The sequence below is a fragment of the Rhinolophus sinicus genome, linkage group LG10 (genome assembly GCF_036562045.2).
Source record: "Rhinolophus sinicus isolate RSC01 linkage group LG10, ASM3656204v1, whole genome shotgun sequence".
Lineage (NCBI taxonomy): Eukaryota > Metazoa > Chordata > Mammalia > Chiroptera > Rhinolophidae > Rhinolophus > Rhinolophus sinicus.
The window spans coordinates 110,338,441-110,363,051 of NC_133759.1; the positions used below are offsets into that span (position 1 = coordinate 110,338,441).

A 24,611-nucleotide genomic window follows, 5' to 3' on the forward strand; every position below is an offset into this window, starting at 1 on the left:
CCCCCGCCTCACGGCCGGCGGGGGTGGCAGTGTGATTGACTGTGCAGACTTAATTAGTTCCCATCAAGGTTTGTGGAAGGCCTCCCTCGGGGAGCTGTGCGCGCAGCTTCTGGTTACCAGGAGGCCGATTCCTCACCGAGGTGATGGTGTTAATACTGAAGCCCCCCTCAGGTGTCCAGTTCCTCCCGCGGCGTCATAGACACGCCATCCGCCTGTCCTCTCCCCCACACGCTGCTGTGGTAAATAATAGTGAGCAGTTTTTCCGAGGAGACCAGAGGGAGCGTGGGGATGGAGCGGGCGGGCATCCTGAGGCCTGCATGGCCCTGGTGCCCGCACACAGGGCGCCACAGAGCGGGAGCCCGGGGAGGGGCTGGGGCTCTGGTCTCTGTCCTGGGAGGCCGGCTCCAGTGCGAGGGACAGGAAGGGGCTTTGTGGAGCCCTGCATCCAGGACCTCGGACACGGGCGTGGTGTGGCCCTGGCGTCCGGCACCGCTGGTCCCCTGCCGCTGGTAGCAAGCGGGCCTGAGGCTCAGTGCCGCTGCCTTGTTTCTGTTGAATTCATCTTCATAGTCACTCTGTTTATAGAGCATGGCGTTTGTTTTTATGTTCTAGTGCTGATACAAAGCTGCCTTTTAAGCTGAGTTTATTTAAATTAATGACGAGAGTTGGTTTAAACAAAAATATTAAGTAAATACTAGACCTGGCAGGCACAGTGTCACACAGGCATCGCCACTTGGAAAACTGCCGTGGGTGAGCGTGTTTACTCCTAGCAAAGCCTGCAAAGGCGGCGTTACTCATTTTACCCCGCAGGTGAGGCACCTGACGGTAGAAAGGCCGGTGCGAGGCAAAGTCAGGACGAGGCCAGGCGCTGGGGGCTGCGGGGCTGGGGTTCCCGCACTCAAGGCCTGAGGGAACGCCGTGTCCCAAGCTTTGCCGCCTCTGGGCGCTGGTTCTCAGCTGGAGTGATTCTGCCTCCAGGGGACACTTGGCAGTGTCTGCCATGTTTTCAGGTGTCACAGTTGGGGTGGGTGAAGTCGGGGATCCTGCTCAAGGTCCTACAATGCCCAGGACGGCCCCTCACAGAGAGCGATGGGGGGCAAATGTCCATGGTGCCAAGGTTGAGAGGCCCTGCTCGTGGGGAGCTCCAGGTACCCGTCGGCACTGTGGGGTGCCCGGCTTGGCCGTCCTTTAGGCTCTGTGAGGTGTGGGAGGCCTTGGGGATAGAGGCGGCCCCTCCAGTTCGCTGCGTCCTGGGGGCGGTAGGATCAGCATGGGAGGGCAGACCCCCGGCCCCTGCGTTCCTCAGCAGCCCTGCAGAAGCCTTTGGCTGAGGTCTGCAGTCTGCTGAGTCCTTGCCCCAGTCTCCTGAGCTGAGCAAGCACAGGTTCACACACGTGGAGCCCCTCGCTGGGCTCGGCTGGGGAGGGCCGGCCCCGTGCCCAGCTCAGCCCCACAGCTGCCTGCAGCCCCCACACCCGGTGGTCCCCATCTGGACAGGCAGGGAGGCTGGCACAGGAGCAGCAGGGGACTGACTGCATCTGTAGGCTGCGGTCTTTGTGGCAGGGATGTGGGCGCGTCCTGTGGCAGTGTGGGGTGGGGACAACCGTCCGCTGCTGGTGGAGCACCCGGCCAGGCAAGAGCTGGAGCTCAGCAGGAGATCCGGTGGTCAGTGCGTGTCTGCCATGGGCTGCAGGGCACATGGAGGCAGCATCTGCTGTGTGCTTTCCTTCATGAGCAAAACCTGTGCTCGGGTCTCGCCACATTCGGAGCCCCTGTGCTGTGGCGTGTGCAGGGCACTGCAGCTGGTGAGGGGGCAGAGTGAGTCCAAGCAGCCCTGCCTGGTCTCAGGTGGGCCCCGTAGGGCGCTCGCAAACCCAGGCGCACCCAGCCCCCCACACACACACACGTCCCGCCCCGCGCTCCAGGCAAGGCACGTCAGCCCCTGGCGCCCCAACTCAGCACACTTGCACTGCCTCAGGACCCAGGGCCCTGCCTCTCCCACTTCCTGGGTCCCCGAGGGTCACATGGCTCATTCTCTCGCCTCATTCAGGGCTCTGCTCAAAGGTCACCCTGTGGACAGGCCTTTCATGGCCGTCCTCTAGAAGAGAACCACTGTCTCCTTGCAGGCCCTCCCCCACTTAACATTTTGACATTGTATTGCATGTATTTTGTCTGTCCCATTAGAACACATACACACTCCAAGAGCAGTAACATTGTCTAATTTATTTCCAGTTGTGTTCTTAGCACCTAGAACAGTGCCTGACACATAGTAGGTACTCAGCAAATATTGGGTAGATGGGCAGACAGGTGGATAGGTGGGTGGAAGGACAGGTGGATGGACAGACAGGTGGGTAGATAGATGGATAGGATGGGAGACAGGGTACATAGGTAGAGGACCCAGCACACGCAAAGGCCTAGGACCGGGAAGTACGGAACGCCTTTAGGACGGCTCGGGTGTAGGGTATGGCTTTTCTGTCCGTGGCACTGGCCTGTGTCCCAGGGACAGTCGAGCTGTGGGGAAAGCAGTGGGCCTTCTAGCCGGCAGGGCACTCGGCCCTTTGAGTGGCTGCTCACTTTGTCCTCTCACTGGGCTTTGAGGTAGACACTGACCCTGTTCACACGAGGGGCAGAGGCTCAGAGAAGGGTCATCTTCCCAGGGGAATTGGAGGCCACACTTTCACCTTTCGTCCCCGCGCAGACCCCTGGCAGCTTCGCTAGTCCCGTGTGTCCCCTCGCAGAGGGACACCTGGGCCCTCTCATCTGAATCTCACCTTGCCGGCTGGTGGTGAGTTCTCAGAAACTTAGGGCTCAGCACGCAGAGCCATGCAGAGGTGCTGTAAGCCAGCAGGCCGCTGAGCCAGCTCCCCTGAGGGCAGCGCCCATGGTCAGCTCCGGAGCTGCCGGGTCTGACTGGGCTGCAGCTGCGCTCCCTGCACTCTGCCTCCTCCCCCAGAAGCCTAGAGAGGAAACTGGGGCCAGGTCCCTGCGGCCGCCACTCCCTCCCACTCCCAGGAAAGTGTTGCCAGCACACTCACTGTGGCACCCGGCGAGCAGTGTGTACTCCGGCATCCCCACCGTTCCTGACGGGTGCCCCGGTAACGATGACCCCACACTCAGCCCGACCCCGTGCTGAGGAAAATCGAATTGAAATTAAATCAAATTTCAAATGTTAAACCAACCTATTAAAAAAAAAAGCAATCACATAGAAACATGGGTTTTTCAAAACACTGTTGTTTACTCTGTCGTAATTAACGTATGTGGGGGAGAAAGTTTGGGCTCTGTAGGCAGCCTGCCCCTGCTTGGGCACGGGCTCCGTGACACATCCCGGCCCTGGGCAGGTAGCAGCCCGGCCCCAGAGCCTTCCTCTGACCCCGGGCCAGAGGTCCCGGCACCGCCTGCATTTCCGACTGACTGGATGGGAAACAGGGGCTGGAAAGCCTAGTCTGGGGAACGATGTCTACCTGCACCTCTGACCAGGCCCCAAGTGTCCTGAGACAGGCAGGCCCAGCGCGGCCCCAGAGCAAGGCCAGGTCCTCGGTCTTGAGTTGCATCCTCTCTCCCTGCAGTTGTGGGCCAGCAGCTCGAGCCAAGGGTCCAGGACTTGTCTATACTTGTGCCCAGCCCACAGTGAGGCAGGGGCATGGGTGGCAGATGGGCATGGCCTGCTCCACCCTTTAGAGAGGCACACGAGCACGCCTGGAGGAGACTGGGGTTAGAGCGCATGTTTGTGCAATACAGAGCTGTGCTCACTGGTCAGGGACAGCGAGGGACACAGATGACAGAGCTGTGCCCACCGGTTGGGGACAGCGAGGGACACAGATGACAGAGCTGTGCTGCGGGATCACATTACGCCTCCAAACCTGAAAGATTTGGTGTCTGCCTTTGGCGCCACCACATGAGCCGTGAGGCAGGAGCTGGTTTGTCTTTGTCGTTGGCCTGTTTCCGTCCCTTCCGTGCCTGTTGGGAAAAGACCGGTACAGGAGCCGCCATCCTGGATGAGCAAGCGCTGGTACAGGGTGTCCTGGGGAGCGGTGGGGGGTGGGGTGCCAGGCAGTGCACCCCGCGGACCCTGGGTACTCATGGCCCCTCCTGCCAGTGGGCTCAGAGCCTCACACGGAGGGGCCCAGGGTCGCTCACTGGTGGGGGGAGTCGGTGGCAGGCCAGGAACCTGCCTGTCACAGGTGACAGAGCGACATGGTTACCTGCTCACAAGCTTTTCATTAGACTTCCCCTTTTTCCTTCCAAATGTGCTTTGGAAATAAACACCTGGGGCTCTTACACTTCATACATGCAGTTTAATTAACTTTTAAATCACGTAATGTCACCTGGACCTCACTTGAATGATGGCTCTCAGCACCACCTGTGCAAGGTGCTGGGGTGGCCCACATAATTCAGGGTGGGCCTGGGTGCTTGGAGCCGGCTGACTTGGGCCCTCCCTGTCCAGTGGACGGTGATGCCCACAGCCCAGGGCCAGCCCCAGGCGCCGTCTCACCACAGGACTGGGTGTCAGCTCACAGCCCAGCAGGCGGGCAAAGTGCAGCCTCGCAGTCACCCTGCACACACTGCTGGGGGGTCTTCCAGAGCAGGTCTTGTGACGCAGCCTCTGCTCAGGCCCCTTCTGGGTCCCACACTGCCTCAGGCCGGCGTCCCTGTCTGCCCCCAGCTCTGCCTCTGCACCCGCCCAAATGGCCTCGCTGCCTCAACTCGATCTCTGGCTTCTACTCCCAAGTCTGCCGAAGGTCCTCAGGCTCCAGCCAATGTGCCGAGCGCTCACTCAGTTCCGTCCATCACCGGGCAGACGGGGTCCTGTCTCTGGGCTGGCTGGCCAGGGGCTGTCCGCCTGCCATTGTATGTGTTGTTCAGGACCCTGACCCTCGACCCTGGCTGGGCCATAGCGGGCATGAGTCATGTGTGAGGAGGGAGAGCAGGACGATAACAGCCGTGTGGCCACGTGGTTGTCACAGTCGCACGGTTGTATGAAGGGCATCCAGCATGGGGCCGGCCCATAGGAGCCCCTCTGTCATGCTCCTGGGGTCCCCCAGCCTCATCTCACCCGTGCCAGCGTCCCCCTTCCCTGTTCATGATGAGCGGCTGCTCCCAAGCAGGCCCCCGTGGTTGGTTAGAGACCCACTGCTGGCAGCAGCCTGCACTGACCGAGCGTGGGTCTGGCCAGGCTGCCGGGGCCTGGCACGTGGGAGAGAAACTACTACCTGGGGGGAGGGGAAAGCACAAGTCACAGAGACCGCAGGCTGCCCCCTGCCTGGGGCAGGTGTCACTCTGGACCCAGAGCCCGGCTGCTGGCACAGAGGACGAAGCAGGTCCCAGTGAGGGTGGGGACAGGTGTGCTGGCTGAGTCGTCAGGCACGGGCACTGGAAGAGCTCATGGGTTAATTTGTTGGACATTTACCGGGTATGTGTCCTGTTGTGGGCGCCAGGCATGAGAAGGGATCAGACGTCACCCCTGCTGTCCACTGCCATCGGCAGAGAAGCTGCGGTTCTGAGGGAGGTGAGCTGCCGGCTCTGTGGCTGGGAAGACTCTGCAGCGGTGCGGTCCTCCTCTTCTGGGAGGGTGGGTGCTCACGGCTGCAGGGGCGCTGAGTGCAGGAGACCCGCTTAGAAGCTGTGCGCCTGGATTCTGCACAGATGACAACGAGAGGTGTCCTGCTCGTCACTGGGACAGAGTTGGGCTCTGAATCGTCCTGAACGGCCCACTCTGCTGCCCTGAGCAGCCGGCCCCTGCAGGTCCAGCTTGCTCAGACATGTCCCCAAGGAAACCTGGTGCTTACTCATCGAAACAGGCCAGGCTGAAGGGGGGAAGATCCGTGGCCTTCAAACACCCCAAAGAGAAGAGTAATTTCCCTTTGCCAGGACAGATAGGAACATTCGAGCCCTTTAAAGAATCATTTCTGAAATTAAATCACAGAAAGACACCTGCCGGATGTGAGGAGATGATTTGTATTCCATTCTTGGGGCCAAGGAACAAATCGACTGCAGAATGTGTTTTGAGATTTCTTTTTTAAATGAATATTGTCAATGAAAATGCAGAGCTATCAGCAGGACGTGAAATCTCCTTTGCAGGATGGAGAAAATCCCGTGATATCATTCAAGCCCATGAAACGGGCCTGAACACGAGGCGCTCCACAGCGCCCGAGCAGCTGCCGGGACGGGACGTGCACATCACACTGTGCGCACGCAGATTGCGTCAGTCGGGATAGTTTTGCCAAGAACGAAGCCCTTCCTCCCTTTCGCTTGATGGTCTGAGGGTGGCACTTGGGGCAGGCGGGCGCATGTGTGTGCTCGGTGGTCCCTGGCTGCACGGAGAGCGGGGCCACTCTGCCCAGGTCTGTTGGACACACAGCGTCTCCTCTGGAGGGCCGGGAGCACGTGGCCTTCCCGCAGGTTTGCCGGCCCCCAGGTGTAGGCCGTCACTCCGGTCCTACGTCCTCCTCATGCCCTCAACCCTCTGTTGGTCCAGATCACCCCTGGGTTCTGAGCAGCCCTTCAGTTTGAGGACACCTAGGGTATGAGTAACTCTTGTTTGGTTGGCACCCTTGGGTGTGGGTACACCCTGTGGCTTTGGTGTCATTCACCTTGGCGGTGAGACGCCGTCCCGAGAGGGCACACCGCACCCCACCCGGGCTGTGCTCCCAACTTGCCTGAAACATAGCGAGTCTTTGGGGAGCTGGAGGGAGGGGCAGCTGAGAGGCTCGGCCTGTTGCCCAGCGACATCCGGGGCTGCCCAATTAAAGGATGGCGCCCCTGGGGCAAAGGGCAGCCGAGCACGGGCCTGGCATTGCGGCGGTCGCGCCCGCCTGTCTGCAGAGGACGTGTCACCCCCCGCCCGCCTTCGTCTGTTCCCTGCTCCACAGCGTAGGATCTGTTTGGCTCCACAGTTCCAGGCACTGCTGCCTTGGACAAGTCTCCAAGGTTAGCCACGGAGGAGGGCTCCCCGACTCCCTGTCACTCTTGCGAGGGGCCGAGCACGTTGGCCCATCTCTGTGGTCGTGGGCTGCACTCGGTGCCAATTTAGGGCTCCTCCTGGCCCGTGGGGAGAGTGCAGCTCTGCACACCTCTGCCCGAGGTAATGGCGGCCTCTCCCTGGACCTGGAGGGTGTGGAACCTACAGGATTCTTTTCTTGGTAGAGGCCGAGCTGCCCGTCTTCTGGTTGGCACGCTCCTTTCCATGAGCCAGAGTTAAACGGGCTCAGTTGGGTTCCAGGCCATTATTTTTTGGTTTGTTGACGCCTGACCGTCAGGACAGTTGAAGGAGTTGGCCAGGGCTGTCTAACTGGCCAAGGTCACAGCCATCAGCCTGTCCTGCATTAGTATTCTGTGCACAGCCTGTGTGGGATCAAGTAGCACTTTAGAGCGCACGTCCCTGCGTCGGCATCAGGAAAGCTACAGACGGGCTGGGACTAGATAGTGGGGCCTCCCAATCCCCAGGCCCAGTGTGCTGTGCCCAGGCAGTGGGTAGCATCCAGCGAGGCGGCCACAGCGGGTTGGCCACGGCGGGTCATGGCGGAGCTCTCCCTGCAGGCAGCCCCTCCCCCCCGGCCTGGGCAATGCCCTGTGCTCAGGGTGTGCAAGACGGCCCTGAGTGTCACTGCGGTCCCTCCCTTCCCCCGTCGTGCTGTCACACGGGCTCAGAGTAGAGGTGACAGTGGTCCTGGCTCCCTGCCCACTCACAGCTCGCGGCCAGGCATCCTGACAGCAGCCTGCGGGGCAGTTATCTGGCCACAGCATGGAGAGGCGGACTCTGTTGGAGCCCGGAACCCACAGTGTGTGGACCAGAGCCCCAAAATGAAGGCAGAGTGGGCATGCGGCCCCTCCTTCTGCCTCAGGGGAAAAGTCAGTGTTAGGGGAGGTGTTGTGCCTGCTTAGTGAGAAGGTCCTGTGTATGCATCCTGGGGGCACCTTCCCCGCCAGCCCCCCCTTCAGCTCCCTGCCTGCCGCTTGCCAGGCCTTGTGAAGGCTCTCTGGGGTTTGCCTGTTGGGTGCCCACTGGGTCTCCTACCAGGCTCTGTCTCGACGTCCAGCCAAAGTACAGGGGCCAAGTGTGAGCCTGTCACCCCACAGGTCATGGAGGGTCTGCAGAATTCCTCCCGGGGCCTGGCGGGCTGGGCAGAGCCCGGACGCGGTGCAGACTTGAGCAGGGCAGCATGGGCGGGGTTCAGCCACTCCAGCCAAGTGAGATGCATGCAGAAGTTCCAAAATTACCGGCTTTTTAAGTTTCCTTTTCAGTCCCGGTGAAATTACACTGATTTGCATGAATATTCCAGCTGCAGGTCCTGCTGTCACAGCGCGTCTCTACTGTGGGGTGCGCGTGCCCGATCCCCTGGCAGGACTCTGGTCAGGCTTCCTGAGCACCTCTCGCCACTGTGGCCGGCGGACGGTGGTGGCTGGAACAGGCAGCAGTGCAGAGACTGGAGGGAGGTTTGCACGTCACGACAATCGGCTGCAGCCCAAGCTCATCTGGTGCAGCCCTGGCTCCGCTGGTGGGAGACGGCTCAGCCGTCCCCACGTTTGGCTTCTTCCCAAAGCAGGCTCTCGCCTTCTCTCCAGGAAGGCCCCTGCTGGCAAAACCTGCCACTTCCGAAACAAGCCTGGAGCCAGAGTCCCCATCACCATCTTGGCTTCTGACTAATTCATGTCAGGAAGGGAAGCCCAGTGGGAACTGGGAGGTGTCCTAACGGCATCTTAACATAGAATTGCAGTAAAGAACATTAACGCATGACTAACTGATTGGATTGCAGGAAGCCCCCCGTGCAGCCAGCTCAGAATAGCTGCCCACTGGTGGCATAGCCCTCAGGGCGGGCATGAGGGACCTCCAGGCGCAGCCCCGCTGTGCAGGGTGGCTCTGCTGGCCTGTGTGGTTGGCTTATTGCCCATTAGGAAGCCCCGTCCTGCAGGTTCAGCGAGCGGCCGGCCTGAGGGTGTGGGCAACCGCAGGTCTGCAGACCCTGTACAGAGGCTCTGGCACTGTGGTTAGATTCCTGTGCCGTCCTGACGGTGCCCCTGCCCTGCTCCCGTCGGAGGCCCCCCAGGACTGCCGGCGCTACAGGCCACAGACACGGAGGCCGGGACTGTGTTACCTGGGGCCACCTCTGCACAGCTGCCGGTGAGCTCTCTGGAGCCCCCAGCTCCGGGTTCAAACACGTCATCCCCCAGTCGGATTTCACACTCACACAGCCTGGCCTGCCCTCCAGGGGCCTGAGTCTGACCCCTCTCTGCAGAAAGCATCAGGGCAGGGGAGGGTGGGGAGGGCAGACCTAGGACTGGGAGGTCGCCCTGGGCAGGTGGCCCAGAGGCAGTGGTCTGGGGACACGCACCCCAGTGCAGTCAGGATTCGTGGCTGAGGTGTCCACTTCTAGTTCCCTCCCCACCATCCAGAGCCTGTGACGCAGCCTGAGGGGACAGCGGGTGGCTGAGGGTTGGGGTCCTGGGCGGATCCACCTCAGGCCACCGGGCCAGAGCCCCAGGACACACGGGAGCCGGGCACTGGTGGAAGGGCCGCGCGTGTGAGAGCTGCCTCCCTCCTGCTTAATTACCGGCGTGGCAGTTGCAGAGTTGAAATGCAGCTTTAAAAGCCTTTGTGAGTAATTAGTGTCAAAAACACAAGATGTACAAAGCCATAAACTCAGAGCTCGGTGATCTTACTGAGCTCTAATTAAAAAAGAAGAAAGAAAACACCCTTTCATGGTCAGATTTCCAGCCCTGCCAAAGGAAAAGCAAGGCCATTGCAGGTGATATGGGCACCACAGGGTGAATGGCGTTGTCGTGACAGAGATGGCGGCAGGATTGCGACTGGGGGGGCCAGGGCTGTCCTCGGGCCTGGCTCTGCTCCTAGCAGGTTCCGCAGGTGTGCCTGAGTGCACACCAGCTTCGCATCCTGAGACCCCGAACCTCCTAGCACCCTCCCTCCTTGCTCCGGAGCCCTCCTCAGAGGAGTGAGGCCGCAAGGCCCAGCTTCCTCGTCTGCTTCCTCCCCCACCTGATGGTCAGCCGAGAACTACCGTGTGTCCCCGAAAATACAACCGAGCCGGACCATCAGATCTAATGCGTCTTTTGGAGCAAAAATTAATATAAAACCGGGTGTTATGTTATGTTATGTTATGTTATGTTATGTTATGTTATGTTAGTTATGTTATGTTATGTTATGTTATGTTATGTTATGTTATGTTATGTTTGTGATGTGATGTGATGTGATGTGATGTGTTGTGTTGTGTTGTGTTGTGTTGTGTTGTGTTGTGTTGTGTTATGTTATGTTGTTATGTTATGTTAGACCCAGTCTTATTTTACTACAAGATTTTACTATAAGATTTAACTTATAGTAAAATAAGACCGGGTCTTATATTAATTTTTGCTCCAAAAGACGCATTAGAGCTGATGGTCTGGCTCGGTCTTATTTTTGGGGAAACATGGTAGACAGAAATGGTGCCACTGTCAAAGCCGCTGGCCTGGACATTCCGGGGAGCACGGGCTGCTGTCACACGGGCTGACACTGCTTTCCTCTCCCATGGTCACGGCGTCACCGCATACCGAGAAGTTGGGGTGGACGTCTTCCGGGTGTGTCAGCACTGACACGAGCCACAGTCCCTGTTCCCACAACAGTCGCCTGCAAGCCCTTCTGTCCATTTTGCTCAGACGCAGGAACAGCTCCAGCTGTCGGGCCTGCTTCTGCCACGTGTGGCCCCTCTTCACATCAGTGTGACTGCGGAGATGGAACTTTCTGGAAGCCCACAGCAGTCATGGTATTTTTAACCCAGAGCCAGCCACATGCGCTGGAAGCACTGCAACAGCATCAAGGACTGGCAGGCACCCAGACTGCCAGTCACGTCACACCTGCCGCCCGTGAAGTGCGGGGCTCATGGGAGCGTCCCCAGCCAGAACTGCCCATCGGCTGCAGACGTGTGCATGACCGCGACCCAGACCACTCTGCACACACGCCGGGCCCCCCTGGCTCCCCAGCCAGTGACCCTCCCTGGCTGGCCTGCTGTCCCCTGGATTGTCCACTCCCAGCTGTGTCTGTACCCTGGATCTAGTCGGGGCTTGGAGTCAGTGTCCAGCGGTGCTGGCGGAGGGCAGCAGCGTGGGTCCAAGCAGGGCAGTGCCCGCTGGCCCGCCCAGGTTGCTGTGGATGAAGTAAGACCATGTGTTTAAGAACCCTCTGCTGCTGGGTGGCTATGCTGTGGGTTTATGCTGCTGCTGCTGCTGGAAACACTGCAGCCCGGTGTGGAAACTGGGGCAGTGTCGCCCAAGCCTCACGGGAGCACAGAGGAGTGGCAGGCTTGCAGAGGAGCGTGAGTGGCCCGGCGTGGAGAAGGGGGCTGTCTCCAGCCAGGACTGCATGCCTGGAGTTGGGCACAAGTGTGGGGCATGTTGGGCAGGGCCCACAGCCCAGGGCACAGGGTGAGCCCCGGTTTTGTGCCTCCTCAGAGCTGCATTTCCGTATGAATTTTAGACTCAGTGTGTCCACTACCCTGAACCTGCTGGGGTGGTTAGGGTTACGTGTCCTCTTCACATCGGCACTTCCTCTAGTTTCCTGGGCACAGATGTCTCACGTTCCTTGTCAGCTTTAGCCCTAGGTATTTCATGTTTTGATGCTATTATAAAAGGTATTGTGTTTTTTGTGTGTTTTTTTTTACTTTTAATCTCTTTTTGTTGTTAGTTATATACAAAGAGTTTGTTTTTGTATATTGATCTTTATTTTATCACCTTGCTCACCCATGTATTAGTTCTAGTAGCTTCTTACTGTTCTGTTGGATTTTCTACAGACCGTGCTGTCAGGAAAGACAGTTGTGCTTCTACCTGCCAAACTGGATGCTTTCTTTTTCTTCCCTTGTTTCCTGGCTGGACCTCCAGAACAGTGCTGGACAGAAGTGGTGAGAACCAGTACCTGTCTTGTTTCAGACTGAGCGAGAAGCATTTGTTCCCAAGCCGCCTGGCGTGGTGTTAGTCGTGGTTACTCACGTATGCGCCTCGCCGGGTCACGAATGTCCTCACCCCACACGCCCGGGTGTTTTCAGGAGCACCTGTTGTGTTTGCTCAGGTGCTTTGTCTGCGTCTACTCAGACGGTCACATGGTTTATCTTTTTTGTTAATCTGCTGAATTACTTTGTTTTTCTGGGAGCAAACCACCTCACATTCTTGGGCTGGGCTCCACGTGGTCGTGATGAGTTACCCTCTGATACGCTATTGCACTGCACATAAGTAACGTGCCATTTTGTTTAGAATTTTTACATCTGTATTCCAAGGCTTATTGGTAGCTTTTGGTTTATTTCCTTGTAACGCCATTGTGTGATTGTGGTATCACAGTCATGCTGGTCTCGGAGTGAGTTGGAAAGCCTTCCTCGTCTTCCCTTTTTTTAAAGGGTTTATATAGGGTTGGTATTATTTCTTCCTTAAATGTTTGATAGAATTCGTCAGCAGTGCCATCTATCTAGCCTTGGAGATTTCTTTGTGAGAAGGTTTTCACTACAAATTTAATTTCTTTAATAGATAGGACTCTTGGCAGGTTATCCCTTTCTTTTGTGGCGAGCTTTGGTGATTTGTGTCTTTCAAAGAATTTGTCTGTTTTGTCTAAGTTGTCAAATTTATTGGCATAAAGTTGTTCATAATGTTCCCTCATTGTCCTTTCAACATCCGTAGTTTGTACTGCTGTCTCCGCTGCCATTCCTGACACTCGTGATTTGTCTTCTCTCATTCTTTCCTGATCAGTCTGGCCGGGGGTTACAAACATTTTATTAACCTTCTAAAGAAAACACTTTGGGTTTTATTTATTTTTTCTATTGCTTTTCTGTTTTCTATTTCACCGATTTCTGCTTTGATCTTTATTTCCTTTCTTCTGCTTACTTTGGGTCTAATTTGCCCTTTTTATTTTAGTTTCTTAAGGTGTCGATTTCAGACCTTTGTTCTTTTCCATGTAGACATTTGGTGCTTGGGGCCCCTTGAACTTCTTGATGCTGCCAATTGACAGCTTTCGTCACCTTTCAAATGTGTTACCCATTATTTTTTCAGGTATTTTTGCTGCCCACCTGTATTGGTTAGCTATCACTGAAGAACAAGCTGTCCCCAGGGTTAGTCGCCCACGGTTTCAGGAAGTTTGGAATGTGGGTCCTCTTATCAGGGTCTGTCACAGGCTGCAGCCACGTCAAGTGTCCTTCGGGGGAGGACCGGCTCCCGAGCCCACTGGGTAGTTACTGGCAGCTTCCAGCTCCTTGCGGGCCATCGTCTGGACGCCCTTCCGTCCCTGGCAGGGGGCACTCAGAGCGGCAGCTCGCTTCCTCAGGGCTCTGGGACCCAGACAGCACGAGACAGACGCCACAGTCCGCTGTAACAAAACTTAGCAGTGACAGCCCAGCACTCTGCCGTGTTTTTTATTAGAAGTGAGTCACGCTCTAAGTTTGGGTGACCCAGGGTGTGACGGTCAAGGCTGGGCTCCCACTGCATGGACAGGCCACACCTCGCTGACGAGCTTCTCTTTGCTTTTTGCCCTTTTCTCTCTCTTTCATGTTGAATGGCTTCTGTGCTCTGTCTCCAAGTTCACTGATCATTTTCCCCCAGTGTCCAATGTGCCGTTAATCCCCCCGCTCCAGGACACTTCACCTCATGCATTTTAGTTTTCACCTGTAACTCTTTTAACATGTGGAATAAAATTGTAGTAACCGATTTAATGTCATCAGCTAATTCTAATGTCAGTATCAGGTCTGGATCGGTTTCAGCTACTGATTTTCCTGGTTTGGGGCACGCCTGTCATCTCTGCTGGGTGCCACACATCGTGAATTTCCCCTTGTTGGGGGCTGGGTATTTTTGTTTCCCTGAGACTGTTATGGAGCTTTGTTCAGAGGTGTGGTTAATTACTTGGGAACAGTGTGATGCTTTCAGGTCTCGGTTCAGCTGCAGGCTGATTTGGCTGGCATTAAGGTGAGACCCTTTCTGGTGCTCCGCTCATGTCCCATGCCTTTGTGGGTGTCCGGTGTGGCTGTGGGAGCCAGGCACTGTTTCCCACTGTGTGAGCGTCACTGTGCTGGTGTTGCTCTGATGCTCATGGGTGTCCCTTCCTGGTCTCACGTGGTTTCTCACACTCATACGCTGGTCAGTGCTCTGCCAAGTAGGTGGGGACCCTCTGCTCAGTCCCCTCTCTGTGTGTGCCCCCCATCCCTGTACTCTGTCCTGCTCACTCTGCCCAGGAAGTCTCCCATAGGGGCCAGTGGGGCCTTCATAAGGCTTGTTCCCCTCTTGCGTCCCATGGCCCTTCATTCCCTCGTGTCCTGGGACCTGGTTCCTGTTTCATAGACTGTGCCTCATGTTATTTCAGATGGGCAGGTAAACCTGTCCCCGTTCCTCCATCGTGACTAGAAGCCTGCAGAGCATTTTGACGTGTGTTGTCACCTGAAGTGGGGACATAGGCACCATGTTCTCATTTACACTGAGGAAGCGCTGGCTCAGAGTGGTGCGGTGACGTGTCCATGGCCACACAGCGGACAGGCCGCAGCAGGATGGGCGCAGTCTTTGGACTCAGTGGCCGCCGTCCCGACCTCTTCGCTCTCCGGACAGTGGCTTCGCCCCGCGCAGCTCCCATCACTCCAGGTGGGCGGCTTGTCTGGGCGGGACAGAAGGGGCAGAGCCTCCTGAGTGTTCTGTCACTCCTTGTCACCGCAGTGAATGCTGGCCCAGCCTGCCAGAGTGCCGGTGTCGCTCTTGACCTTTCTCTGCCCGCAGGCCTGGGCCGGGAATGGAGACACTGGACTGGGCCCGGCCCTGCCGCTGGGTGAATGGTTGGCCTTGGGTGCCCACCTGTGATGGGCGGGGCTTGCTGGGATGACCCACGTGTCCTCGCTGCCCCACATGCGCCCTCCTCTCCCTGCCTCGTGAGGCTGTGGGAACAGCTGCGTGTGGATCTGAAATGGAGCACCCGTAGGAAGGATGGAGCGCTGTATAAATAGAATAATAATAATAATTGTGGGTTTGAGATTGATCTGCAACTGTTGGGGTGCCTGGCCTCGCCCTCCCCACCAATCACTCGGAAAAGGTCACCCCTAGCTGGGGTCGGTGAATTCTAATAACTCCGGTATAATTAGAACACGCCATATTTGGACATTTTTTCTCAGTACAATTAATCAGGAATAATTGGGCGAGCTATTCTCCCCGTGCTGGACATGCTTTTTGCTTCTGTTCTGGGAACTTCATGCCGGGACAGCGTTCTCAGCATTCTGTGCAAGTTGTCCTGACCCACTTGCCACCCTGCTCACGCGTGTGGTGCGTCTCAGGCCTCCTGTGGGTCGGCCTGTGCTGAGCACAGGGGCCTAGAGAAGAATGGCCTCACCTCTGTCACCTGCCCTGAGGGACACCGGTCCTGGACAGGAGGTGAGGGTGTGCAAAGTGCCGTGGGGATGCAGCTGAGGGCAGCGTCAGGAAAGGCTTTGGGGGAGCCACAGCCAGCCTGGCCACGATGGATGGGGAAGCATCGAAGGAGGGGACCAAGCTTTGACAGTGGCCAGGATGAGTTGGCATGCTCAGCAGAGGGCCCGGTGGCCTACGTGGGGCTGGGACAGGGTCATCAGACCTTAGGAGCCATTGAAACTGAGGCGAGAGCTTGAAAGTACGTCTCAGTGGCTGCCTGAAGGGGTCCCCGCAGGCCCAGAGCACCTCTGTCCCTGCAGAGCACAGGCAGCCAGGGGCGTGCAGTTTCACCTGTGTCTGCAGCCCCGTCCAGTAGACAGCTGGAGGCCCTCAGTGTGTGTGAGAGAGTGAGTGAGTGTGAGTGTAAGTACCTGTGTGAGTGTACAGCCCCAATGCAGACTCGCGGGCTTTCTCCAGTGCAGAAATTCAAGGCCGATTCCTGACGGACATGGCCAAGCCCCTGTCCCCATCAGCCTGTGATCATGGGAGCGCCTGGAAGTGTCAGATTCATGGCTTGAGAACCAGATGCTCTTTTGAAGACAGGAGTGCTTTGGTTTGCTCACACCCTTCACTTGGCTCCGGGAGCAGGTGTCCCCAGGGACCAGCTGGTCTGGGGGAGGCCTGGAGCGGGGCTGTGGGGGCTGGCGGGACGGCCTTAGCCTGGCAGCCCCGGGCCTTGCAGACCGGACGGAAGCAGGTCACCACTGTGCACATGTCCCTGGACCTGTCTTTTCTTCTCAGCCACGCCCAGTTTACAGGCAGGACCCAGAGAGGTTTGTCTGTGTGTCCGGAGTCACACAGCCTCTAGGTGTCAGGAGCGAGGTCTTCTGACCTCAGAAGATGGCAGTGGGCACGTAGCATTTGAGTGTGAGAATGGCTTCACTTAGCCCAGAAGGACTGGCGGGCATGAGGGCAGCAGGCAGGTGGCTGCGGGCAGGTGTGCTGAGCTCTCACTGTGCCCCACACAGGGCGGGCCTCAGTGGTGACTGCTGGCGGAGGGCCTCGGCTAGGAGACCTTCAAGTGGCCCTGCGCGCCCTTCCCCAGGGCTCCCGCCCTCCCAGCCCCTTGCTTCCCAGGCCGTGGAGAACGCCACGGAAAGCAGGGCCGCCTGGAGCGCTCCAATTAGGTGCCTGTCGCTCACAGATGTGAACATGAAATTTTCATGCCGCTGTGAAAACAGCCACCAATCAGCCCACCAGCCCTGGGCCTCGCAGCTCCCAGCTTCCATCTGGGCCCAGGGAGCGTCTCAGCAAAGCCCATGCGGGAGCGCAGAGCAGGCCTGGGTGTTGGGGAGTCCTGCCTGCAGCCTCCCCACCGTGGCCCCAGGTGACCTCAGTCAGGTTACCTGGGCCTGCCCTCGTGAAAGCCGTGGTGGACAGACGAGAAAACCACAGCCACTAAGGGGCCGTCGCAGCCGTGGCAGGTGCTGGGAAGGAGAGCTCTTGCTGGCCTGCTGTGTGCAGCCCCGGGCCAGGTGTGGGCGACAGCCGTGAACAAGACAGGCCTGTGGACCTGACCTTCCTTCCAGGAGGGAGAGCGAGACATACGCTCCAGTCCTCAGGCAGACCCACGGCCTGCAGGCCTTTGCTCCTTTCGAGCGAGCGCTGTGATTTGTGATTTGTGATTTCGTGCGGGCCCAGCTTTCCATCTTATCTTACGGGTTGTGCTTTTGGTGTCACGTCTAAGAATTATTTGCCTAGTCCTGAATTTTTTCTGTTTTAATTTTTATAGTTTATGTTTTACTTTAAGTGCATGATTCATTTGGAGTTAAGTTTTGCGTGAGGTGTGTCTGAAGTCGGGGATATCCGACTGCTCCAGCTGCCTCTGTGCAGAAGGTTACCCTCCTGCCGCCTGCTTTTGCACTTGGGTTAAAGGTGATCTGGGCGTGTTAGCACGGGGCTCTCCCCAGGGTCTCTGTTCTGTCAGGGTCTGTGTGTCTGACCACCAGTAAGGACCACTGTCCTCTCGGCTCCGTGTCTGCCTGTATTCTGTGCCTGGTTTGCCGTGAGCTTCATCGTGAATAGATGTTGAATTTGTCGAATGCTTTTTCTGTGTCAGTTGATTGGACCGTGGGACCTTTCTCCTCTAGCCTGTTGGTGAGGTGGGTCACACTGATGGACTCTAGCATCGAGCCCGCCTTATGTAAGGACAGATCCGATTAGTCACACTGTGGTGTCCTCTTCATGTGTTACTGGATTAAACTGGCTGATGTTTGTGGAGGATTTTGCATTTACGTTCCTTCTTTGTGTGTGTGCACTGACTGTCTTTGGGTATCAGGTTAACACTGAGGGGGCGGGGCCTGACTACTTCCTCTTCTGTTCTCTGGGATCGTATAAAATTGATATTAATTCTGTTTAAATGTCTGATACGATTCTCGAGTGAAACCGTCTGGGACTGGAAGTTTCTTTTTGAGGAGCCTTTTTAATTACAAATTCAATTTCTGTAGTGGTTATAGGCCTACTCAGGTTGTCTGTTTCACCTTGACTGCATTTTGATATCTTGTGGTTTCAAGGAGTTGCCCAGTTCTTCTAAGCTGTCAAATTTATGAGCATAAAGGGTTTTTTGTGGTATTTTCTTATTGTTTTATTAATAGCTTCAGGATCTGTTTCATTTCTGATACTAGTAACTTTATCTTTCCTCTTTTTATCTCTGTCAGTTTTGCTAGAGGTTGACCGATTGTGTTGCGGTTTTTCAAAGGGCAGCCTTTAATTTCATTAGTTCTGTCTCTCGTTTTCCTCCTTTGCATTTTGTTTTTCCTGCTCAGCTCGTCAGTGTCTCCCCTTCCACGTGCATTGGGTTCACTTTGCTCTCCTTTCTCCAGTTTCTCAAGGTGGAGCTTAGACACCTGACGCGAGGCCCGTCTTCTCTAACACGATCACCCAGGTCTGTCCCTGCCCCTCTCGGCCCCGCCCAGTGCATCCCATGGCACTTTCATCTTCTTCAGTCCCTGCACGTTTGTTTCCTGCGCGATGTCCTCTGGGCCCAGGGTGCATTTGGAAGTGTGCTGCTTAATTGCCCCATGTTTCAGGATGTTGCTGTGGTCTCTCTCTTGCCAAGTTCTGGCTCCTGTGTCCTGGCTTCTGGTCACCTCTTTCCTTTCGGGCACCCCAAGGCGCTCCCACTTCCCAGCCCTGCACCCACCACCAGCTCGAGAAGCAGTAGGGACAGTCTCGTTAACGTCCGTCACATGCAAACCTCTGGAATAGAAGCGTCTACATCCTCCGGCTGTTTAATATTTCTGTTGTGTTGCTTCAGTTTTGTGGGTTGCGACTTGGGCCCACACCTCACTGTGTGCTTGACCCAAGGGGCCAGCCTGCTCCGTCCTCACTGGGTTTTCTGCAGCGCCCTCGGCAGCAGGGACCTTGCACGCCTGCACTTTGCTCCTTGCCCATGAGTCCGAGCGCCCCTGCAGTGGGACCACTCGAGGGACAGGGGCGTCTCTGCGCAGGGCGTCCTGACGAAGAAGCATCTGCCAGCATGGCCGGCAGGAAGAGACGGCATTTAACAAGCCCCTTTGGAGCCAAGCATCCCGTGCACTGCACAGGGACCATCCCACACTTTTCATTGAAAGTGACGTGGGGGCAGAGCCAGGTGGGGACCCTGAAATCTGGTTTTCCCGCCCACAAGGCCCCCACGGCCCCTGCATATGGCCCTTCTCCTCTGCTGTCGCCCTTGGACAGGGACACACGCTGTGGCAGCCTGACCCCCTCCCGCCTCTGGGTCTGCTGGAGCCTTCAAGACAGGCCAGCCAGCCCGCTCTGCTGTCAGGTGGGAGCAGGGGCCCGAGGCGAGCCAGGCCGGGGTCGGAGTGCAGTGACCGCCAGCCCAGGCAACAGGCCGACAGCTGGGGGGCATCTTCATTATGTCTGAGCGTCACCCCCCAGGGTGCCTGCAGGCCACACCACAGCTTGTCACTTCCAGACGCTGGGGGCAGAGGAAGCTCAGACACAGCAGTCGGCTCATAAACATTTCCAGCCTCAGCCAACATGTCTTACTGGGCAATTTGCTTTTTAAAAAATTGTGCTCAGATTTTAAGTGAGCAGGCCTAATTAGAGTGATTTACAAGGTACCTGGGGACCGGGTGGTATTTGAACAGGGCAGAGCGCCAAGCAGAGATGGATGGGCGCAGCGTCGTGCTGTAGCACGTTCTGATAACGCTGCAGCTCCGGCCTCATCCCAGTGAGGACACAATCCCTCTGATGGAGTGGGAAGTACGGGGGGTGGGGGGTGGGGGGGGCCGCGGGGAGAGGCACGGGCATCCCGGCAGGGGTGCCACCTGTCAGTGGAGGCGGGTGGGTCACAGACCCTGGATTGCCTTGGTTTGGGTTGAGATGGAAAACAGCGCTGGTCCCCCTTCCTTCCCGCATGTGCCCCCTTGCCCCCCAGACTCCAGGGCCCGGCTGGTGCCTCTGTGGCCTTGTTCTCCGCAGAGCAGGCACCTTGGGAGCGCTGGGCGGGGAGGGAGATCTGCAGTGGGCTTCTGTTGTTAGACTTCAGTGGAGCCTGTTTGTCCCAAGTAGCGGTCCCCAGGGGCTTGGGGAGATACCCGGAGGACAGCACCTCCCTCCCCGCAGGCAGGGGCCAGGTGGGGACCCAGGGGTTGTCGCACTGTTCCCCCCACAGCTGAGGAGAGTCAGCCCCTCTGACATTTAGGAGGAAATTTTCAGATCAAGAGCAGAAGGCAGAAATGAAAGGATTTCCTTGGGAAAAGGTCACAATGGTTTCTCTCACTTTTGTTTAAAAATGGTTTGTGTTGAACTATGACAAGGCTAAATGTATTAACAGGCAGCAAAACACAGCTGGCTGCCCAGAGGGGCCGGGGCCAAGGCAGACACAGGGAAGTACGCCAGCTAACAAGACTGGCCACAAGGAGAGGTCGTGGGGCCGGAGGTCAGAGGGCAGGGGCTGCCGAGCTGGACCCGGCTCCTTCACTGACACGTCTGAGCAGGAGCCCCCACTGCACGTCAGACCTGCACCAAGCAGAGCCTCCCAGGTTCCCTCTGGGCTGTCAGGCGGCCCTGCACGAAGGAACACCTGCCGGCAGGTGTGAGAGCTACACCTGTGACCAGGTCAGGCCAGGCTGGGCATGAGGCCTACTCAGGTGCCGGGGACAACTGCTGGGCCCAGGCTTGGGGACTGCAGGCGGCCCTTGTGGTTCCTGGGGAAGGGATCAGCCATTGGGCTACTGAGCAGAACAGACCTTTTTTTAAAATAAACAGCTCTATTTAGATGCAATTATTCACATATTGTGCAGTTCACCCATTACTGTGTACAATCCAGTATTTTAGTACATTCAGAGTTGTGCCGCCATCGGCACAATCTAATGCCAGAACACGTCGTCGCCCACAGAGAAACCCGTCTCTGGTAGCAGTCTCTCCCCGCCCTCCCCCTGCCCCAGCCCCTGGCCACCACTCACCCACTTTCTGTCTCCCTGGCGGTGCCTGTTCTCGACATTTCCTGTGAGTGCAGTCATACAAACGTGGTCTTTTGTGTCTGGTTCGGACGTGTTTTCGGGTTCATCCATGGCGTAGCACGTATCAAGACTTCATTCTGAGTCACAGTCCCGTGGCGGCCACACCCGTTCCTGCTGCTGTGCCGACTCTGAGCACACACGTCCGGGTCTCTGCGCAGATACCAGGCAGGGGGGTCCCCTGGGTCGTGTGACTGAGCACCCACCCAGTGCTCCCTTGGTGCTCACACGTACCGTGCGGTTCTCGGCCCGCAGCGCACGGCACCGTCAGCACGTCCTGGCCGGCACGTGCTCTTGTCTGTCTCATCGTTGCGTCTTGGGCTGTGAGCTGGCGTCTCGCTGGGGTTCGGTTTGTTTCCCTAACGACTCCTGGAGTTGAGCGTCGTTTCATGTGCTTCTTGGCCAGAGGTGTTGTCTTTGGAGACCTGTCCATTCAGATCGTTTGCCCGCTTTGTAATTGGCCATTTATCTTATTACCGAGCTGTGTGAGTTGCAGGTATGTTCTAGATAGGAGTCCTTTATCAGATGCGCCGTCTGAGAGGGAATGTGTGTAGGATTTCTGTGCGCTGGGAGAAGCGTTCCCACCTCCGGCCCAACCCCGGGGCTGCACTGCTGGACGCACAGGACACGTACCAGCCCCCTGGGTGGGCAGCAGGGACTGTTCTCATTACTGGTTGCTGTTCTGGGAATTTGGTTCGGGGGCACCTCGACGTTCGTCTGTGGAATGGGGCCACTCCAGGCACTGCAGCCTCGGCAGGCTGCGGCAAGGAACCCTGCCGTGGCCTCGTGTGCACTCAGCATGGCACCTGCACGGGGCACCCAGACTGTTTGACTGTCATCCCCATCACCCGGCTGGGCCCTGAGGATGGGGAGGGTGGGCTTGGAGGACCTGGTGAGCTGGAGGCCACACCCCAGTCCTGGCTCCTAGATTCCAGAACTGTGGATGAGACCCCTCCCATTGGGACCTGACTGGCCCCACCCAGGAGGCCCTCTGGGAAGTGCAACTGCCCTGCCCTGCTGTCCTGCCCCGCTGTCCTGCCCCGCTGCCCAGCCTCGCTGTCCTGCCCCGCTGTCCTGCCCCGCTGCCCAGCCCCGCTGTCCTGCCCCGCTGTCCTGCCCCAGCTCTGACAGCCCAAGGGAAGTTGGGACAGTCGGCCTGTGGCCTCCCCACCCGCCTGAGCCACTGCCAGGCCAGCCCTCTGGGACAGCAGGGCCTCCTGGCTCCTCCCTGTCTGTCGCTGGAGGGGCCTGTGGGGAAGGACGGGTGAGACCCCTGGCCACCAGCCCGCTAACTGCGTCCTCCTGTCCCCCGCCACCCTGCAGGCCACAGGACCCTCGGGCACCACCATGCAGCTGCTGGAGACGGAGTTCTCACGCACGGTGCCGGAGCTCATCGAGCTGCACCTGCTCCGCCAGGACAGCATCCCCGCCTTCCTCAGCGCCCTGACCCTCGAGCTCTTCAGCCGTCAGACCCTGGCCTAGCCATGCCCTCCGCTCTGAAGGCGGGTCGGCTGCAGCAGGAGCTGCATGGCCGGCTCCCGCCCCACACAGCCCGCCACTGCCCTCGGCCTCCTGGGCCGCGTCAACACAGAGTGGGGACCCATAGCCGCCCTGTCGCCCAGCCCGAGCCGCTCTGCAGGGAAGGGCTTCCGCCCTCCTCCTCCCCCTCCATCCTGGAAAGCGTGCAGGGCTGCTCTGGGGCCTGCTTCCTGCCCCCTCCCCAGGTACCCCACCACACACAGCTCAAACCTGGCCTTGCTGGGGGCCTGGCATGTAGACCTGGGCCTCCAGGGAAAGACCTGGGACTGAATAAAGTTTTCCCCTCGGCCACCCGGCCTGCTCACTGTGTGGTCTGACCCCTGAGTTGACGCTCAGTCTGGCCCCGGGGCAGCCCCTGGACCGTGGGGTTAGCGCTGGAGCCACTGCCCCCAACAGAGGAAAGGGAGCCGAGCGGCAGCCCGCTCATCCGGGGTGAAGGCCTTCCCTGCACCCAGCGCCTTCTCAGGCACCCACCCAGCCCCAGGTTCCCCACCTGCCAGATAGACCAGTGACCGCCGCACTGCGGCCTTGGCCACTGGCCAGGAAGGTGGCTCCAAGCGCTTAGAGTGGGTGCTGGCAGCAGAGGCTGGCTGGGCCTCTCATGGGGGTGGGGGGCTTCCCCTGAAATCCGGGGTACCCATGGGAGAGGTCGCTAACTCCACATGAGATCTTTTGTTCAGTGACCTCAGGCCCACGTGCCGAGGCCCCCAGGGCCAAAGTGGGGTTCATGGCACACGTCTAGGTGCAGTCCTCTCCCCACACGCCAGGGTTCGGGGCACCCAGGGATGGGGGCTGCCTTCCTGAGGTGCGCTCCCAACAGAAGAGGCCCTGGGGTGTAGCCGGCAAACCCCAGACAGACTTTGGCTTCAGCTCACAGCTCTGGCCGACGGCGGAGCTGCCCCCCAGGGCTGGGGAGCCGACAGAGCCTGTGGTGGTGGTCCCGCCCTGGCGCAGTGGGCACAGGAACAGATTTCCTGCAGCCTCACTGATGCACAGCGGCACTCCAGGCCTGTCAGCCGTCACAGGAGGGTGGGTCCTGACATTAGCGGCTCCTGCAGCTCACATGGCACAGTCACGGATGTGTCCTGCACAGGGAGCCCTCCATCTGAGCCCAGCGAAGGCGGTGGGAACGGCTCCGGGGCCCCTCACCCAGCCGGCTCTGCCACAGTGGCCTGAGGCTCCTGCCAGGGAGGGCAGGACTGGGCCACCTGCTCCCTGGAGCCCAGGGCCCTGGGGGTGTGTGGCCCCTTTAGGTTCATTCCTGGGGAGGCTCAGGCTGTGCTCCACCCCCACACAAACCTGAAGGCGACTCGCGGTGCCTTCAGTCACTAGAAGCATGAACTTGGGCTCAGACAGAGATGCAACCCAGCCAGGCTGGGGTCCACCCACAGCTGTTTGCGCACAATCCGGCCTGGGGGACTTTGCTACTCCCACTTCACAGATGAGAAGGCTGAGGCTTGGCATGGTGCGGTGGCTTCCCAGGGCCAGGGCTGGTCAAAACTGAGGCTCATCCAACTTGGCCTCTGCACTTCTCTTATCCCAGAGCTCCAGGCTCCTCACGCCGTGCTCTGCAGGGTCCCCAACACTGCCCTGTGGGCGCTGGAGGCTCCCATGGCACTGTCAATACCAGAGAACAGCAACGAGGCTCAGCTCCAAACTGCTGCCCCGACTTGGAGGCTGGCCAAGCCAGACGGAACGCTCCCCATGGGGAGTCAGGAGGGAGCTCCCAGGGTCCCAGGCCTGCAATGAAGACCACCAGTTGGAGGCTTTCAGGCAGACGCCAGAGCGGATTCTTTCATTCTAACCATTGCTGAGCAGTTGTCCCAGGTTGCCAGGGTCACGTCAGTTCCAAGTGGACCCCTAGGGAGGGTGGGGCGTTTGGACAGGAGGCCCACAGACCTCAGCTCTGTGCTTGGTCCTGTCCGCCTCCGCTCACAAGCCCCAGCCCTGCACCTCTATGGGGGGAAGGGCCCCCCAAGGATGCTCTTGGGCCCCAGGCTGAGAGCGTGCGGAGTCGGGAGACCAGCCCCTTCTCTGCCCCCTCCAGTGCCCCAGGGAGCAGCTGGGGCCCAGTGTGGGTGACAGTGTGTTCAAGTGTCCCAGCCTTGACACCCCAGGCCTGGATCTGGCTGGCCAGGAAGACGGGTGTCAACTTCTGCTAAGTGGGCAGCAGAACGAGTCATCAGCAGTGAGCCTGCA

At 58.3% G+C, this 24,611-nt stretch overlaps 1 protein-coding gene across 7 annotated transcripts in view; it reads left to right on the forward strand.

Moving 5' to 3' along the window:
- MAD1L1 (mitotic arrest deficient 1 like 1) overlaps positions 1–22,703 on the forward strand; it is a 279,782-nt gene extending 257,079 nt beyond the window's left edge. For all 7 annotated transcript variants that reach the window (XM_074314014.1, XM_074314009.1, XM_074314013.1 and 4 more), the window contains one exon: positions 22,197–22,703. In XM_074314014.1, coding sequence (XP_074170115.1) covers positions 22,197–22,355 — 159 coding nt within the window. In that variant the 3' untranslated portion in view covers positions 22,356–22,703. The remainder of the gene's footprint in view (positions 1–22,196) is intronic.
- Positions 22,704–24,611: the final 1,908 nt, after the last annotated feature.